Source organism: Gossypium hirsutum, chromosome D02, assembly GCF_007990345.1.
Source record: "Gossypium hirsutum isolate 1008001.06 chromosome D02, Gossypium_hirsutum_v2.1, whole genome shotgun sequence".
Lineage (NCBI taxonomy): Eukaryota > Viridiplantae > Streptophyta > Magnoliopsida > Malvales > Malvaceae > Gossypium > Gossypium hirsutum.
Genome location: NC_053438.1, coordinates 52,627,432 through 52,648,252, shown reverse-complemented (window position 1 = coordinate 52,648,252; position 20,821 = coordinate 52,627,432). Strand labels below are relative to the sequence as shown.

At 31.4% G+C, this 20,821-nt stretch overlaps 1 protein-coding gene and 1 long non-coding RNA gene across 2 annotated transcripts; one reads left to right on the top strand and one right to left on the bottom strand.

Moving 5' to 3' along the window:
* Positions 1–3,921: 3,921 nt before the first annotated feature.
* Positions 3,922–14,891, bottom strand: LOC107909881 (uncharacterized). Its single transcript, XR_005910404.1, has 3 exons — positions 14,392–14,891; positions 8,969–13,231; positions 3,922–8,872 (listed from the first exon to the last, which is right to left on the bottom strand). It is a non-coding gene; the product is annotated as an uncharacterized lncRNA (long non-coding RNA).
* Positions 14,892–15,787: 896 nt separating this feature from the next.
* On the top strand, positions 15,788–16,602 carry LOC107907911 (protein MAINTENANCE OF MERISTEMS-like). Its single transcript, XM_016835213.2, has 2 exons — positions 15,788–15,841; positions 15,955–16,602. The coding sequence occupies exons 1-2, from the start codon at positions 15,788–15,790 to the stop codon at positions 16,600–16,602; spliced, it is 702 nt and encodes a 233-aa protein (XP_016690702.2).
* Positions 16,603–20,821: the final 4,219 nt, after the last annotated feature.

Sequence of the window (20,821 nt, the reverse complement as noted above, 5' to 3'; positions counted from 1 at the left end):
TGTCTTACAAAACTTATTATATCTCACGATTTACAATTCCATTATTTAAACCGTTTCTTCTATGAGAAACTAGACTCAATAAGATTTAATTCCATATTTTTTTTCATCCTCCAATTCAATTTCCACAACTTATGGTGATTTTTCAAATTTAGCCTACTGCTGCTGTCAAAACAACAAGCAATTTTGACTTTTCACCGAATCCTGTTTGTTACGTTTCGGGTACACACCTGGTTTTTATTGATGCTAAAACAGTCCTTGAGCACTCTAGAGCCTATAATTGAACAAATAACACTAATTTAGTCTCACGTAACGTGATCCCAAATCAAACTTGTATCGAGGTTTTAACCCATAAGCGACTAAACCTTACCTTCAACTGATGAACAGTAATTCCCACACAAACTAAGACTCCGATTGGTGATTACAAGCCCTTGAATCCTCCCCTAATTGGCATAAACAAAACACTTTAGAAGAAAATGAACAAACGAAGACAAATCACCTATCTAAAACTTACCGAACAATCCCAGACAAACATGGAGCGACACGAGGCAAAGTGGGAAAAGAAAAATCAAGAAGATGAAGGGTGAAAGAGAGCTGAAATTCAGCAGCAATAAAGAGAAAAATGGCAAGAGGGTGGAAGGATTTTGGGAAAAGTAAAAAAAAGGAAAAAAAAATATATGAACAAAATATTTGATAACCACCCCAATCCTTTATTTCTCTCCATCAAACTCTTCACTAAATCCACTACTCAAATTTTTAGTCCATCTCAAACTCTCCTGGACGCATGAGCAAAAATAATGCCCACGCCAAAATTCGAACACAGGAACTCCTTCACACCAACATTTCACTTATCCACCAAACCAGTAAGCCCATTCTATTAATTATTTGCCAACTTTTACTTAAAAGCCTACTAACCAAAGATACCAAAATTTGACCAAGTCTTGACTTGAACTTGGGACCTCCCAAATACACCCAGAACACATAACCACTAAAATAGATAGATATTTTGTGTCACACATTCACAATACCCAAAATTAAAATTTTGGGGCGTTACAGGAGCCATGGCCAACATAAGAGGAAAATAAGGAGGAAGATTTTGTTTTTTTAAATGAGGTTAAAAAGGAAAGAATGAATAGTTTTTCCCTTTTATAGGTGCCAAAAATGGGTAATATATTCCCATCCCCTTACTTTTTAAATTTACAAAAAAATACCCCATTTTTTGCAACACCGCCCTCACTCTCTAGCCTATTTACACCCGTAGCACTTTTGTTTATTCAAACCTTTGGTTTAATCTGAAATTTTAAAATTAAAAGCAAATTAATTACTACATCAGTCCTCTGTCTTCCACATTTTTTATCTTTTAGTCCCAAAATTAAACTATGTCATTTTGCTTCCATTTTAATAAATTATTAATACTTATATCTTTCCTTTCATTTGCATTTATACCTTATATATTTAATGTTAATTATGCACTTTATCTTTATGTTTTATATTTATTCGCACTTGTATAATTTTTATTTTTTCCTATTTCATCTTTATTTATTTTCATGTCTATTTATATTTATGATTTTTTTTACACATTCCCCTTACATGCATTTTAATATTATTTGTTTATGTTACTTTGATTCTTTTATTGTATTATGAATAATGTGTATTATTGATAAATATTTATTTCATTTATTTAAGTTTTCTTTTTCTTATTGTCATTTTTTAAAGAGTTTTAACTTTTCATTAACTTTAGTCAATTTAATTAATTTTCCTATTTTATTGCTATTCGTTTTAAAAGATGGAACTTTAGGTCATTTTTCCATCCTCTAATTGTTGACATGAAGTTAGTTAAGTAGGTGTTACATTTTAATGAAACCGTAAGGTTTTTATATTTGGATTTAGGTTAGTCTTTAAGATCTTATCTACCATTTACCCTAGAAAAATTATAAATAATATGTAGGATTTTTTTAGGGTTTTAAACTAATTTTAAATATCGTTTAGGATTCCTCTTTAGAATCTTAAATTAATATGTAAAAATTCTTTAGGACTTTATTCAAGATTAAAACTAAAAATTTTTGTAGGTGAATTGTAAATCATGAGTAGGTCTTTCTAAGTATTTTATTTTAGAAACTTTGTGAGAAGCTAATAAATATTATTTAAGATATATTATTTTGAGATTTTGATGAATTTAAACCTTAGATCAAGAATTTTAAAGTAAGATAAATCATAAACCTGTCATAGGATACTTTCGTAACATCTTGATAGGTTCAACGTTATTAATTAAATATTTTAAAAAATAATAATAATAGATCGAATAAGTTGTAGATGTATTTTAATATTTCTCTTAATTCATTGGTAATTTCTAGGTTTTTTTTTCTAGAATTCTAAAATAGAATTAATTTTAAGAATTGAAGGTATTTTACTAAAATTATTTAGGTATCCTTTAAGATTCCCGTTAAAAGTAAAAATATCTAATTTAAGTTTCAAATTGGATAAGTTTGGTGAACACATCTTAATCAAGTTACAAGTAAACCGGAGACATTTTCTTTAGAGTTTTTATTTAAGATTCCCATAAGATTTTAGCTTAGGTTAAGGCATTAATATGCTTAAATAATAATAAAAAACCCTAGCTCCTAAGACCCTGTAGGACTATCCCCGGATAGGCGTTGTGGGGTTGCTATAACCTTCTCCACACATAACCGTACTCCCGAACCCAAAATTTGGTGATGAGATCGAGTCTAGACTGTTAGAATTTTTTTCGTAGTATTAATTATAAACTTTTAGACGATAGGTGGCTAATCAACTTAGCCCTAATTGGTTAATGGCGACTCTACATTAATTTAGGCCCTCCATGTCTAACTTTGCTTACTAGGCCCCCATACTCTTATGTAGGCAACGTTATGACAACTGTTATAGTATAGATTATAATAAAATATATAATATCAATAGTTATGTGTAATTTAGTATATTAAAATACATGTTTATAATTATATTAAAATATCTTAATAAATTATTATTTTTAAATTAGATTTTGAATGGGGCTTTAACTTTTACAAATTGTATTTGGATATTGGGTTTAATTTCTTTTTATTTTGGACTTGAGATTTGGGCTATAGTTAGTTTATTTTCAGTTTGGGTAATAATGAGTATATTATTTGAGTTTAGGTTTAATATAATATATTTGGGTTCTGGAATACATATTTTAGAATACATAAATTTAATAAAAAAGATAAAAATTTATTTATATATAATAATAACTAATAAAAGATATTTTTGTTAATTCATATAATATCACAAAATAATAAATTTTACATATAATAAGCGTTTTAATTATTTTATATAAAATAAATTTATTAAATATATATAATTTATGCTTTTTATAAGGCAAATTGAATTGTATTGTCTTCATATAAAAGTAATATGAATTATTTCATTCAAAATTAAAGTATTTGTAACTTATAAATTTCAAAATTATTTTAATCTGTTAGATCCTGCATGGCTCGATCTAAGCTCAAATTTGAAAAAATTTCGAGCTCGAAAAGGCTTGATCCCAAGAAAATCTAAGTCCAAAATAACCCCGACTTAAGCCTACTCATTTTTTGGCTCTAAATAAGTGTAAAGGAGTATAACTAGAACTCATAAAACTAAAAGTCCAAACGTTGAATTTTTTTTTTAAAAATATTAAACTATTAAAATATTAAACTATCATATCTCTCTCTCTCCATTATCATGTCTCTTTAGTCTCTCCCAATATTTGATCATATTTTTTCTTCAATATGGTTCTCATCTAAAATCTCATTTCCTTCAACTTTCCACTCAATCTCAATTTTTTAGTTTTTCAATTTTCTCGTCCTTTTTAGTTTTAAATTTAATTTCTTATCCATTCCATATTATTACCATAACTTTGTATTAAATAATGCTTGATGAAGTTGGAAAGGAAGAGGAAAGGAGAAATTCAAAGTTTAAAAGCAGAAGCTTTAGCCATTAGTTTTGACTTTTCCTTTTTGCCTTGATTGTCTTTAAGTAATTTTAGGGGTTCTTGTTTCATTATTTTTAATGCTTGGGTTGGGTTGAACCAATGGATTTTTGACTCTTTTTTTTGGCTTTTGTTTTCGTTCGAGCCACAAATTCATAATGTCTATATTGAGCTTCAATGTAGTCTTCGGCATGTTTGACCCCTTCACTTTTAATAGATAATATCCTGATCTTAAGTTGAACTTAGAGAAAATTGAAGCTCACTTGAACTAGTCATGCAAATAATCTATTCGCACCAATGGATACTTGTTCACAATAAGACAACTAGAGGACAAGTTTGTCTCCTTTAATTACAATGACGACGAGTTAGTTACCAATTATGGTAGTGACACGATAGTAGTTTTTGTGATAGTAAGAAATTATACAATTAGAGGATTCTTTTTTACAATAATTGTGTGATAGATATCTTTTTAGTGGGAGACTTGAATCATAAAGCTAGAACTTCTTAAGAAAGACTTGAATCCTTTATTGCATATCTTTGGATTTGCCAACCAGTTAATACCAACCAAAGGCTTACTATTTTCATCCATATAGGAGATGATGACCACACTTTAGTAATTGTGGTGAATTTAATTGTAGGCTAATTTTCAACGTACAATGCCATCTTCGGAAGATTTCTTATAGAAAAGGATAAGATGGTTACCGTTGTATATTTTCACACAGTAAGGTTACATACTCTTTTAGGAGTACAATTGAAGAAATCTGATCAAAAGGTTGCAAAATGAATGTCGCGCAGCCTTATCAAAGTTATTTCTAAGCAAACCTTAACCTTAGAAGACCTTAATAGAGCTTGTGAGAGCTCTTTCGTTGACCCGAGCACATAATAGGACCAAATTGTAAAGTTTTAAAAAAATTTAGAATCGATGCCACAACATCAATTCCTCCAGTCGTCACATCACCAAATAGTTTGTCACGTCATGACATCAGGCCACTCGATGTCACGATGTGACTCACTATTGGTTAATGTTGCAACGAGGGGAGTTGCTTGTCAGGACGATGACCTTATATTTGGTAAAAATGAGTTATTTTGGTACCTATTTCAATTGCTCCAACAAATCATTCAATATATTCATCTAAAACATCCAAATTTCTAAACATTTTATCTAACAACTAGCCTTTTTCATTTACCAATCTTACCTATGCTTTAACACATTAAAACTTATCATTTCCTACATATGTATACTTAATATACCATAATAGTTTAATGGCTTAAGCTTGAACCAATTTGTAACACCCCAAAATTAGGTCTATGAGTTTTATGGGTATTTTAGGGATTTCAACTCTAGTGAGCTGGGGAATTTCATAAGCATGGTAATTGGAGATGTTCTTGCTTATGATATTTAGAAAATCCAATCAATTTTTGAAAATAATGTTCAAAAGGTTTTCAATTTTGAAATAAGGACTGATTTGTAAAAAGAACTAAATTATGAGTTTTTAAAAGGAAATTAAACCAAATTTCAATTTCCACCCTATTTTCCCTCTTCATCTTTATAAATCCCACATTAGTCTCTTCTCCATATTTTTGTTTTGTCGTCCATTGTATTCCAAAGCTCCTCTCACTCAATTTTGATTCCCAAACTTAGTTCCTTAGATTTCTATCATTGCCCAAGCCATAAATCTCCATAATATTTCAAGAAAAACATCCAAAAAAACCATAGATTTCTCCATTGTTGAATTTTTAGGTTTTTCAAATTTTTAATAAAACGTTTTGTTTTTCATCAACTAAGGTGACGATTTGATTCCTTATTAGTTTTTGATGTTATTTGATCCTTTAAATTGAGTTTTTAGTCGTTAAAATTGCATGTTTGGTGTGATAGAGAGTGTTAGCTATATGCTTCACTTTTTGGGATATGTTCGACTTTATGAGTCATTTGGTGTGCTAGAGATACGTGTATCCAGTGAGTGGTGATAGAGCCCACATTTACGTTTCATGGCTCAAATGTCAAATTATCAATGAATATGTTTGAGTATTGTAGTGTATGCTTAAATGATATGTGATTATTATGTAAACGAATCATTGAAAGATGCATGAACAAGTAGTTGGAACGCTGACACCCCTACGGCGTAGCGGAAAAATAAAACATTCGGCGATCCTAACCATGGATCCATGCGTGAACGAATCGGGGTGAAATAAAGATTTCGAAATTACCGAATCTTTATTCTGAATAGACAGTAACACCTCAGCAATGAGTTATCCGATCTACTATCAAACCAAGCCGTAATCTATCGTGACTCCGGCCTCTACATAATCCACCCAGTTGACAATGAACGGAAGGAACCCCCAAAACTATTTTTGGAAAAAACTTTGCTTTGACGGCTGCTAGACCCCAAGCAAAGAAAAACGGGATTTTTATATCTATTTTTAAAGTTTCTAGAAATTAAATAAATATAATAATGTTTTAAATCGAAAATTATAATTACATTAATTATAATAATGATTTCGGTAAACTATATATTTATTTGAATTTATAAACTAACCAAATTCATGTTCTCATTATGCGTACAACAACCTTGTACATAATGTGTTCGATATTTGATTACACAATTAAATTAATTCTATAATTAATTTAATTCAAGCGACAACCAAACACAATACCAACTATGTTTTATTCCGTTTATTTCAACTACAGGGTGTGACCCTATAGGTTATTGTAACGCTAGCAGTAATACTAGAACAATTCCAATGTTACAAACAATGAGTGGCACTTAGTAATGTATCATTGCTACCAAAGTCACAAGAAATCATGATTCGACATAACCTTTTTATTATTAACCTTTCATGCAATAATTCTTAAGTCATTTATCTCTAGATTGGACACAAGTCATGGAATAGTCACACTTGCATAGTCCATTCCATGTTCCTTGATATCTTAAATAGACTATGATATACAAATAAGTATGACATCTCATATCAGCTTATTTGAGCATGACCATGCATTTCTAGTCTCACAAAATCAAGTGGCCTAAGATATTACTCCCATTATGTAGGAGGGACTTATCCTATATCGATCAACCATATCCCTCTACACAGATCGTGGTATATTCAACATTAGTCTTTATAGAACAACCAGTTACAGTGTACGTTTGACTGTATCAAAATATACAACTTACGATGTTAGGATTATGATGATCTCAAGTCTGAGGATCATATACATATTAATCACTATGAGTAATTTTGCGACAATTACATAATAATCCAAGAAACATACTGATAACGGGTCAGTCCAATATGTTGTTCTCTAACACACATATTCATGCATCGATTTTGACATTCCATATCAATGACAACTCTTTATTATCAATCAACTACATGTTAGTCTTAATGCATTATTGTTGTCCTATCAACAATAATACTTGACTAATGACCTTTTAAGAATCATATTTTTCTCAGGACATTATTATAAAACAATTTATTTATACACAGAAAAAAACTGAAATAATAATGGTAACGCCTTATATTAATAAACATGATAAATCAAGTATGTTATTACAACCATCTCATGCTTGATCTTTGGGCACACTCTAACACAAGTAATATGAAAATAAAATTGAGATGTTGTAATTATGCTAAATGGATGTTTCATTAATGCTTGATGAACTATATGTGTGGTAGTTGTTCTAGACATTCACTGAGCTTGTTAAGCTCACCTACTCCTTTTAATCCATTGCAGATTAGTAGCGTTTTGGTGTGAGCAGTGTGGCTCCAAGGGATTAATCCAAGCTAAACTTTGTAATTATTCATAGGTGATTTATTATTTGTTTAGATTTGGGAAATAAAGGTAATGTAGTAAAACTATTGCATAAATGTTGCCATTATGTTTTGGTTATTTTCATATCTTATTAAATCTTAGGATTTATGGATATTGCTCTTGCTATGTCGCTTGATTACTCGGACATGTTTTTGATGATTGAACTATTATTGTGGTTATTTTGATGTTTATTTGACGAGACATTAGTTACATGTTGAATGGTTTATGATTGGGATGCATTATTTTTCTTATTATGTTGTATTTTTTGTGTCTAGAGTAGAGGTATCAATATTCAGGTTTTAAAAATGATACCTCTGTGATATTTCGTTGTGCAAGAAGTTAGTATTTTGGTTTGGTATCAATGCCTTATCACGAGTATCGATACTCAGTGTAAAATAATCGATACTTCAATAAATGTACCAGTATTTTCTAGGATTTTATTTTTAAACAAGAAACAAAATGCTTTTTTGGTATTCATTTTCCAAACAGTATCGATACCATATAAGGAAAATATCAATACCTTTGTTTTAGTGTCGATACCAACATAACTTGTTTTGGAATTTTGCTAAGTGGCTCTAATGCATGTTTAATTGATATTATAATTTAGTTTAAAGTATGTTTGGCATGTTTTAATGATGATTAATATATATGCTTGACTTAAAAATTTGTAAGAACGCTAAGAAAAATGACAATCACCTATTAATGTGAAGACATTTTATAATGTGTGATGTGTGACGGTGGTGTGACATCCTGATATTCGAGCTTGACGACCGGGTCGGGTATAAGGTGTTACACAATTAAACTAACATATATTTCAAACACATAAATCAAACTTACCAAATTTAAGGGAATTCATATTTCTACTTTCCACACGCATCAAACATTGGTAATTTATGCATTAACCAATCCATTTGCTATGAACAACATGAGAAATCATCATATATCAAGTTCATCACAAGATATTAAACTTATTAAGACATTTATACATTAAAGGATGTATTGGAACACTTATTTACATGCCATAATTCCTTAACTCCAGATAATCAAAATAACTATCAAAATAATGATAGTGTGAACTTCAAGTCGATCCAACTTGACACATTCTGCAAGATGATGATGATTTACAAGGGAAAGGGAAAACATACAGGGTAAGCATATACGATGCTTAGTAAGTTTATAGGCATTAAACAAAAACTTACCTTATCATGCTATCAAATACAATATGCTACCATGATTTGGCATAATTAACTAGACATAACAAAAAACAACATCAAAAAGGTGAGTTTAACATATAATCAAACCATATGGTATCTCAAAATATATCTATCCAATTCATTTTAGAATTAACATTTTAATACCATGCTCATGCTCAGTTTAACGGGCTCGGATACTAAGGTAACTACACTACACTAGGTTGCTCATTTGAGCTGGAACTACATCACTCAAGGGTATCGAGTGCAAAGCCCATAGGCATCGTTTTCATATTCACATGCTAATACATCCCTCCACCACACCAAGGTCTTTATAGAATCATTTAATTCTCGATGATCCACAACATGCTGGATCCGTACAAACACATATCTTGTAGAAGCACGCATAAGACCCTATTGGCATGCCAATTATATCCTAACCTTTACTAAGTTCACATGGGTATCTATTACACTTATAATCATTACTGTTCAATTAGTCCAATTCTCACCTTTTCGTACCAATTTACAACCAATTCAATTTACAATCAAACATACATATATAATTCAAATACATACAATCTAAGTTATAAATACCATATGAACTTACCTAGAAAAAACAACAAACAAGTTGAACCTCTAGCGACTAATCGATAATTTTATGTATCATTGCAGGATATGCATGAACCAATTTAATTTTATTTTCTAAATGCCCTTTAAATTTTGCATTTTATTCAATTTAGTCCCTAACACCGAAATAATAATATTTCAAATTTGAGCTTTGGTTTCAAAACCGATCTCAATCACATCCATTATAGACCCTATACCATCTATTCTTACCAAAATTTTACTTCAATTTCAAAATTTATTCACTTTAGTCCTTTTGTACAAAACTAATAATTTAAACATTACAATCTAGTCATTTTTCACATCTAAGCTTAAAATTTTTCAATTTAACACTAATTTCTTCAAGAAATCAACAATGGAAACTATCAAAAATTTTAACAGTTTTACAAATTGGTAAATGGACTAGCTAAATCCAGCTCCAATAACCTTAAAAACATAAAAATTGCAAAAAAAAACTTAATTGAACTGACAAATTAGGGGTTGAATGGTTGAAGCTTCCTTAAAGGTTTTCTGCCTTCTTTGTTCGGTGGAGAAAAAGATGAATAGAAAATAATGGTTTTTCTCTCTTTAATTTTAACTTATATACTTTTGATTAAACTTTATCAAAATTAATCAATTAAACTTTAATTAACCAAACATTAATCTTAATTAGCCAAAGGTAGTGGATTTTAACATCATCCACCACCATTTGATGAAATAAAATGGTCTATTTACAATTTTGAACGTTTAGCTATTTAAAAATCTATAGCAATTGCACTTTTATAATTTAGTCTTTGTACCCTAATTAAACAATTAATAGGTAAAATTAAAGGACCAAACTTTAATCTTCTTTAATACCAACTCTGTCGATATTTTAATTTAATATTTATAGACCCGATTTATAGAGATGGATCTCTAAAACCATCTTTTTCTGTACCACTATCACATCCTAAAAATTAGGTTTGTAAATTGACAGAGTAGTCACACCCCAATTTGAATCTTATCTTAAGTGTTTGTAATAAGAATAAGTAATTGGTCTATTGGATAAGAGTTAGTGAATTTGCTCTTGAAACTTGAGTTCAATTCCCCTCTTACGTATAATTTTTATTTACAATATTTTTACCCAAAATGTGTCACCCCTTGCATTGAAACCCTAGTATATAATATTCTTTTTGTTGTTTTCAGCCTTTTTTTAATCATTTTTGCTCCTTCTTATTGCCTCTCTCCTTCTTTCTCTCATTTTCTCTAATTTTTCTTCTTCTTTCACTATTATTGCTCCTCTAAACCATAGTTTTCTTCCTTTTTTTTGTGACACCCTCAGCTCATCCCTTTACTCCCCATTTTCTTTTCTCTACTCTGTACCATATTGGTCGAATCTCAGCTTCCTTTTTCCTCGAACTTCTATCCATTGTGTCGCACCATCACTACTCTTTTTTCTTTTTGATTCACCATTGTCGCAACATCTTTTCTTTTTTGCATTCTATTTCTGTTCTCATTAACATTATTTGTTGATAATCGAATTTGGATCATCATCCTTGGCTGAATCATATGATTGCTCAAGATCTCCACTGATTCATCATACTTTGGTATAGTGTAAGTTGACAGTAAATAAATTAAATCTCGTATTTCCTTTCTTTTTCTTTTGTTGACCGAACTTATTAGCGTGAATGGTCTAATCTCACCTCTTATTTTGTGTCTTTCACTATTCTACATACAGATCTGGTAGCTACCGATTCAAATCTGAATCGTAGAGATGTTCTAGACAATTGTTAATTCTTTTTAGACGTATATTGAGGTGTGCATGTCCTATTCAAAAGTAAATCATGTGATTTGGTGATAACTGAATGCATCTGTATACAAATCATGTTGAATCGAATTTGTGTTTGTGTTCTCTTAAGCTTTGGCCGAATTTATAGTGTCTTTTGAAGTAGTCGAATGTGATATGTATTAATTTGGGATGCTTGTTGAATGTGTTTGTGTTTATTTTGTAGTTGGCAGAATGTGCCTAAGGGTTTGTCTGTTATGACTAAGTATGTATACACCGCTAATGTATGACATTGATTGTTATCACATGTTCACTGAATGCATCAAGACATGTTGTTGCTTCTGTGTCGACCGATTGCATGACTAAAAGCATGCCATTGTTTCCGTGTTTATCGATTGCATGAAAGGCATGCCACTGCTACTGATTTATTGATCACATGTTAAAACATGTCATGGTTCTGCATTGTATCTAATTCTGCCATGCTTGTTATGCCATTTTGTTGCATGGGGTTGGGAAGATTGGTGATAGAGGAGTTATGTGGAGTTCTGGCAATTTATCCACAAATATGGGAGTTCTGGAGATTAATCCGTAAATATTGGAGTTCTGGCAGTATATCCGCAACACTGAAGTATTATTTGAACTTTTGGCGGTTCATCCGCAATATTTTTCAACCCTAAATTACTAGCAATTTATCTATAAATATTTACTGTTACTAGTGGTTTATCCACAATGAGCTACGACTCTTATTGGTATGGTGTGTACGGATGGATAAGTTTTGGGAAACTCATGGTGTGTAGACGATGGATGGGTAGGAAATTCCACTGACATTCATAGATAAGTACATACATTCTGAGAACTCTGTGATTCTATATATTCTAAAAAGCTATGATCTATGACATTGTTATTATTGTTATCTCTATTTACTTGCATGCTTTTGATATATTTGGTATACTGCTTTCAAGTTCACCCCCTTAGTTTACTTCATTCAAATTTTGGGAAATATACCCATATTGTAGTAAAGATGTAATTGTTTTATATGTATTGTAACACCCCTAATCCGTCTCCGCTGTCAGATTAGAGTTACGGAGTATTACGATAGATAACCAATTCAATAACAGACTTTTACTATTCAAAATTAAATTTAAATATCAATTATTCATAATTAGTTAACATTCATAGTATATTTATGAAAATAGGCCTTAAATCGAGCCTACAGAACATTTAAAACAAATCAGGATAAATTTTGGACTAATTTGACACTTCTACGAAGTTTTATGTAAAAAGTGTAAACAGGGGTCAAATGGCAGTGTGAAGGAGATAAACTCGTGTGGCCACTTGATTGCTTCCGGACGTACTAACATCCAGGGTGTAAATACTATAGCAAAAGATATATATAAATAAGGCAGTATTCGCAAGTATACGGGTCAAGTTGTAATAATTACAACGGAGTAAGTGAGTACTCTGAGAATCGTACCCAAAAGAGAGATGTGAAAAGACATAAGCACGATAGGGGAAAGACAACAAGCAAATTTTTGAATTTTTGAATCCTCTCACATGCCACACTTTCAATACCCATTCACTTTAAACGTTAACATTTTATTCCTTCATTAAATCACTAATTCTTTATATGGGGGGAATTAATAGAAAAGAAACATTAGAAAAAATAGGTGAAATAGGAGATAATAAAGGGGAAATAAATATGAAAGATGCTTTCATTTATTATATATCTAGTGACTTAAAGTTTCAAAAGCTTGGTTATTCACCATTACGGTAAAGGTAGGTCCTATTGCCATAAGAGGTCAATTTGGAAATTAACAAAATAAAAAAATAGTACATAAACTAACACTTACAATTTTGACCTAACAGAATCAAGCTTCTCACTTCAGTCTCTGAAGTATCAACTGCTGCATACAAACCAAAATTTACGTAAAATACAAAACAATATAAGCAAATATCACCAACAAACAAAAAAATAATTGTATGAAATTCATCCAATAAATAAAATATAACATATTCTTGGAAATACCAACAAAACATAAACAACTCAATAAAACATAAAAAAAATATCACCATCAAGGCATGAAAATACTTCTTTTCAAATGTCAAACTTAGCTAATACAAACAACTCATGCAACAAGGTTACAAGATAAAGAAACATTAGATCTGATGTTTCCAACTTCAAAGCTGTGGTCGATCTATTCGCAACCCAAGCATATTAGCAAAAAGAAAAACAAACTAAATCTAAATAATAGATTTGTAAAAAAAAAAAGAACAACCACAACACCATTTAAGCACATGTTGCTCACAGATCTAGATATGCAAGAGCAAGACCCATTCTTTTCTAAAACAGAGATGAAAATGAGAAATTCAGAAAACCCAAATTCAAATCAAATCTAACTCTTGTAGAACCAGAGTTTCTTTCATTCCCCAAACAGCCAAAGGGACGCAATTCCATTTATATGTTTGCTCACCTTTCTTTGCAAATCAGCAAGAGAAGTAAACATACCCAGGACAAGACTGGACCCGAAGAGAAAACAAAATATTTATGTAATTAACATATGAGCACTAAAAATTAAAGATAAAGCAGAAAGCTTTGTGTCGTAAAATTAATTACGATTTCATGTTATCTTTGTTATAGATATTTAAATAGTTCTTAAAAACACTTCTAACTGCAATAAAGACTAATAAATAGCACTCAATGATTTCAAAGATAGTGATCATAACAAAAAAGCAATAATCTTAAAAACAGAGGGAAACAAACAACAGAAAAATGAAATACATAGTAGACGATAAACTAACAACAAGAACAACCACATCGACATCCATAGATTTGAAAAGACGAACCGGACAAAATATTTCCTATGGCTGAAGACCCAAAATAACCCACTGAAATACATCTAAATAAGCATAGATCTGAGAACTACAACACAGACGAAAAGGAAAAAACTAACTTGTTCTAAAGCTGAAAACAAAAAAACACCTACAGAAATACAAGTTGAGAAGAATAGATCTGAAACTAAATAAGACATGAAAAGGCAAAGAAAGTTGAAATAAAGATCCATACCTAAAATGACCCTCCGATGAGGCAAGGGATTTCAATATCACAAAAAATAAAAAGGAAATGGCTAAGAAAACTTAAGATTTATCTCTCTCACGAAAATTGTATTTCTACTGTAGCGTGTGTATGTGTTTTTTTTTTTGCCTCTAGTTAAACCAAAACTGAAAAAGAATGATAAAAATTTTGAAAACAGTGAGAGAGAGAGAGAGAGAAAGAGAGACAAATGGGATATACGTATTGTTTTCGGGGGTTTTTTTACTAAATTATTATAAAAACTTAAAAAATTTCAAAATATTATATATATTTTTTTATTTACCAAAATATACCAAAAAAACAGAAAAAAAAAAGCTGTGCCAATTTGACAGAACCCTGGTGGAGGGGTTCTGATTGGCGGCACCGATGGTGCCAATGAGGTTGGCGGCACTGCCCTTATAATAGGGCCCATCGGTGGGGGGAGAGAAGGAGAGGGAAAGAAGAAGAAAGAAAGAAAAGGAAAGGAGAGGACAAGAAGAAGAAGAAAAAAGAAGGAAAGAAAAGGAATGGAGAAGAGAAAAAAAAGAAAGAAGAAGAAGAGGGAATAAAGGAAAAAAAAGAAAAAAAATGTAATTTTTATTATTAAATTAAATTTTTTGTAATATTTGTGTTTTAAAAATTTATGTTATGTACAGTATACGTGTTTTATTATTTTATTTAGCATATATATTTTATGAAATATATTTAACATGAAAAAATTCATGGTATGTACATTGTATGTTGATTAGGAATTTTTTTATGAAATTTACTTAGTATGTTGAAATTAGTTTTTTAGGAAAAATAACAATAAAAGTAAAATGATAAAAAAATATATTTAAAAAAGCATAAAATACGAAAAGAAGAAACGGAAATTGTACATTCACCGAAAGTAATAAAATGCGAAAAAAATTGTATATTTAATAAATTTCAAACATAATGCACTGAAATAATGTAAAATGATAAAATTAAAAATTACGATATTTTTAAAATAATAAAATGAGGATAAAAAATATGAACAAATGGCCGAAGTAAGAGTTTATTACTAACTTGTTTAAAAATTCAGAAATAATTAATACAAATATTTCAAACAAAATGGATTGGAATAATATAAAATAATAAAATACGAAAATAAAATATTTTTATTGAAAGTAATAAAAATCGGGAAAATAATACAAGCAAATGGCAGGGATAAGAGTTTTTTTCTTACACCAAATTAATTTAAAAACACACTAAATTAATAAATTTCAAACATTACGCACTGAAATAATGTAAAATTATAAAATTAGAAATTAAGATATTTTTAAAGTAATAAAATGCGGAGAAAAAATACGAACAAATGGCTGAAGTAAGAGTTTTTTACTAACTATTTTTTCAACTTGCAGGCATCGCAATGATTTCATTGATTCGAACCGATAGACACATATCTGATGCGGCTAATAACACGGTATGATTTATTATTTGTTAATCACGGGTTCTATTTATTTAAAAAGGATATACGTAGTATATACAAATAAATCATGTTATCGTAATATTTTTTCTGTAATTTAACACTATCAGGACTCGTACCGATTATTAAGGGGTCGTACTAGTGTTTGGAAAACGGCTCCGGATGCACGATTGATGCCGTACTTGGAGCAAGCCAGATTTGGGTCAGCAGCACTGATCCGGTCCTCCGACGTGCGCTATGATTTAATATCTGCGCTAGTGAAGCGGTGGCGCTCAGAGACCCACACTTTTCATTTTCTGTGCGGGGAGTGCACAGTGACCTTGGAGGATGTTGCAATACAGCTTGGGCTCCCAATTGACGGGAGTCTCGTAACGGGAGTATCTTCATTTACTGATCCGGCTGCACTTTGTTATGAGCTCCTGGGGGACTCGCCAGGGGACGGTGAGAAAAATTTTACAGGCTTACAATTTACATGGCTGAAAGCCAAATTTGGACAATTATCAGCCACTGCCACTGAAGGTGAGTTGATGTGTGCTGCTCGAGCGTACATCATGCATATCGTAGGGGGAGTAATCATGTCTGATGCAAACAACGACAAGGTGCATTTGATGTATTTGCCCCTATTAGCTGATTTGTCCACTGTTAGCTCGTATAGCTGGGGCTCCGCCGTTCTAGCAATGTTGTACCAGGAGCTTTGTCGGGTGACAAACCCGGATGTTGTAGACATGGGCGGATGCTTCCCACTGCTGCAGTCCTAGGCGTTCTATCAGATACCATTTTTGGCATCCGTTAGTCACCAACCGTATGTCTATCCACTGCTGAACATGTGATAAAATATAAATTGTCATTATTTGTAGTGATAATATATTGACTAATGTTACCAACCCTAAACCCTATTTTTTTTTGTAGGTGGAGTGCTCGTCCGGGTATCGGGAGGTCGTACCTTGTCCCAATATACCGTCTCATGATCGAACAGTATGCCCGGGAAGGGGTAAGCTGCTATTCTAATATTCATGACATCTTACTTTCTATATCTTACCCAATCTGAGAACTTCTAATGAATGCAGCTCGTACCCGCCAATTGTAGCCTTCAACTACCTTCCAACACTCCCCAACATATATTTTCGGAGTAGACACTGCGACTTTATAATCCACCAATATGTTCATGTTGTACCGTTTAATGGCATATACGCACTCTTCTTTACAGTTGAATCTCTGGCCTATGAATAACTCCTCATTATCATATGTTACGGCCAGCCCGTGAGGATGAACTATTTCAGGGTACTCCGAGAACTCAGCTACATACGCTACGTCGGGGTGTATGAGCGACATGTGTGGCCCAGGATTATTGTGTATCAAAATACGCCGCATCTGCTCTCCGACCGAAGAAGCATTAATGCTTTCATCGTTGTTGACATCTTCATCGTCAATATCATCAGGCACATCGTCCACATTGGGATCACCGTCACTATCAACCTCTTCATCCCAATGATCGCCACCACCTTCTTCTTCACCACCAACCATATCAACATCGGGTGTAATATTTAGGTCGATACCGATCCCACCCATAGTCGATTCACTATCAACATATGATATTGGAGCCACCATCCACGGTTCTTGAGCTCCGTGTTCTTCATCAGATGCATTGACATCTTCATTTTGCTCCATACCGGCTAACTCAGCAAATAAGTGAATCGGTGCATTCTTGTCACTCCCATTCCCACAGTAGAGATCGACCATTGTCTCCACGTCTTCGTCGTCTACAAGTTCCATTTCGACGAATTTGACCGGATTTGTCGAAACTGGAAACTTGTAGAAAATTTTTGATATCCTTCTCCTACAACGTCTAAGAATTTTTGCTTTAATCCTTACATTCATTTCATCGAACGAGACATTTCTATTAAATCTCATTGCTATTTGTTGCCGACATTCAAATATACATCCAACACTTGTTGTCAAGATGACTCCATCGAAATAAACGCATACAAAAAACTTAGCATCCATCTTCAATATTTAATCTGTCAAAAAATAAATAAAATCTCATAAAAAATCTCGAACGGTAAATAAATTACTTAAAAAAATTTAATGTTTCAATATGCAATTTTGTACATGAAAACTGTTTAACCACTAATCCTAATAACTAACACAATAATAATATTAATAATTTTATACTCAAAATAATACTAAGTAACATCTTAATACCTTAATAACATCTTAATACTAACAATAATAATAATAATAATACTAACTAAAACTATCAATTTGAGTTTTATTAATCTTAAAAACTAAACTAAAACAAAAAATAATACAAATTATACAAAACAATAACAACAAGAAAATCAATTATTTTTTTAAAAATACCTTCTTTTTCTCTTCTCTTTCTCTCTTTTCTCTTTTTTTTCTGCAGCACCTCTTCTTCCTCTTCTTTTTCTTCTTATTTTTCTCGCTTCAGCTGGACAAAGCTCATGTTTATAACACGAATAGTCCCGCAGTCAATATACACCATTGGTGCCCACCTCATTGCACCATCAGTGCCGCCATCAGTATAGAACCTTTGGTGCGCCAATCAGAAACCCTCACCAGGTCTGTCAATCGACGCAGCTTTTTTCTGTTTTTGTTTTTTGTATATTTTGGTAAATAAATATATATATAATATTTTTTAATTTTTTAATTTTTTTATAATAATTTAGTAAAAAACCCATTATTTTCGCTTCTGATTATAGAAAGCTAAAAACGAATGAGAGTAAAAAGTTAAAGAGAGAGAGAGGCAGTGGGAGAAAGATATGGTGAAGAAATGGGGAAGCTATGGAGAGAGCATTTAAATTTCCAATTTTGAGGAAGGAACGAGGCTTGAAAAGACTTAGGAAAAGGCTTTTCTCCTGCCCATCATTACCAACAATAACTACTGCTATTTAATGCACTCATTTAATGAAGTAACAGCTGAGTTGTCTACCTTTCAAAACTTCATTTAATACACTCATTTTTTAATATTTCAATCCCTAATTATATTTTAATTATTTCTATATTTTTCTTTAGTTGATTTTTTTTACCTTGGGATGTCTGTTTTCATGGGCCATTTTTTTTTCAAGTTTGTTTTGAAGTTTTTCCTCCAGTTGTTTCTTGAACCTAGGCCTAATTGTTTGTTTGGGTTCTTATATGTTTGGTTAATATAAAAGCCTAGTCTAATGAATTTCAAACAATTATATTTATTTTTAAAATAATACTATTTACTTTATCGAATATTTAAAGAGTTAAAAAGGATAGTCAAAATGTGGTAGGTTAGTGATGCTAAAGGTGGAAAAGGACCAAATTTGAGACGTTTCTTGGGCATTTCAGACTAATCAGGAAAGAGCTTCGATTTTATTTATTTCTCCATTGAAGAAATGACTAGATGTCGGTGCTAGAGGGCCAATAAGGAATACATATAGAAACTAAATAATAAAATCAAACATAAAGAAGAAAAACACAGTTCAAGGAAATAGAGATCCGAATCGAGCACTAACCTAATTATCACACCAGTAATCCATACCAATGAAAAAATCGCATTTAATACCATAAAATCATCTTACGTTCGACTAGATGAGCAACAATAGAAGGTTTAGAAGCCTTAAATTTAGTTACTAAAATATGTAGAAAGCCTTAAATTTGGAGGTTTTATCTTCGATTTCAATTTAGGGTTTTGATTTGAGGTTTTAGATTTGAATTTGATCCAGGATTCAATTTCAGTTTTGGTTTGAAGATTCATTTTGAAGGCACTTGGTTGTTCGATAACCTCTGGAGCAACTAAACAAGTGTGAAGATTCTACAATTTTGTAATATATATAATATAAAATATCAACAAAAAATTCAAAATGAATTTAATAAGATGTTACCTTAATAAACATAATTGCCAACAATAATATTAAAATGAAATAAAATAAAAAAATGTATTCTATATTTCAAAATATCCATGACTTTTGGCTCATTTAAGTCATGAAACTCTAAGCTTTCAAAATTTGGTGTTTTAATATATTAATTAGAGTTGAAATGTAATTCTAAAATAAGAATTGTTGATCAGAACCAAATCTAGATTGGGCTCAAACATTGAAAGTTGTCATAACTTGCCCATAATTTCAAAGTTTTCTTTTTCAAGTAGACTACTTTGGGAGCTTGTTGCTTTTATCACAGAATAAATTCGGCTTGAAAAACATACCATGGACATATCGCATTTCATTCAATAGAAATCATCTCACGCTCGCCTGGAATGAGCAACAATAGAAGGTTTCAGAATGCCTTAAATTAGTTACCAAATATATAAAAGCCTTAAGTTTAGATTCAACCTGGATTCATTTAGGTTTTCGGCTTGGGTTTAGACTAATAGATTTTCTAATGGCAACAGTAATATTTATGGTAATAATACTTCTTAAATCACTAATTTTTTGTACGCCCACTTAATATGTTCTATTTTGTAAATATTTGACCAACTGTGTTCTATTCGTGGTTAAGTGTTCTGATGTGTGTATGAGGTCTTGGGCTCAGTTCACATTTAGAAATTTGCTTTTTTTTTCAAGCCTGACCCTTGTGATGGTCTATATAAATTCTCTGTTAATCCATATCAGAATGAGCTACTGTTCTAGTGGTAAGGAGTTAGGGTGATGGAGGTCCTCTATTTGAATCCATGCATAAGCATGGATGTTGTTTTTTCTCGATGGTGAGTTAGTGTTTCATGGTGTGGGATTCAGAGTTGGTTTGTGGTAGTGGAGGGTGTTATCTGATTTGTTATATTTTTTTTTATTTTTTTTTTTAGATTTTTTCTCTGTCTTTGATTTCTTTTTTCCCTCTACTTTTTTCCTCTGATTTTGTGGTTTCTCTGATCTCTATTGGATTTTCTCATTAACTATGCTTCGTTGTGGGTTTTTATTAGCATAAGTGTTGATGGTTTTTAGCAGTAACTGCACTATTGAGAGTTGTGGGTTTCAACGGCTTGATTCGAGATTG

Excerpts from the sequence above, each read along its gene's own strand:
- LOC107907911 (XM_016835213.2), top strand. The coding sequence starts at position 15,788 with ATGATTTCATTGATTCGAACCGATAGACACATATCTGATGCGGCTAAT. Across the intron at positions 15,842-15,954 it reads CTGATGCGGCTAATAACACG|GACTCGTACCGATTATTAAG; the intron begins GTATGATTTATT and ends TAACACTATCAG.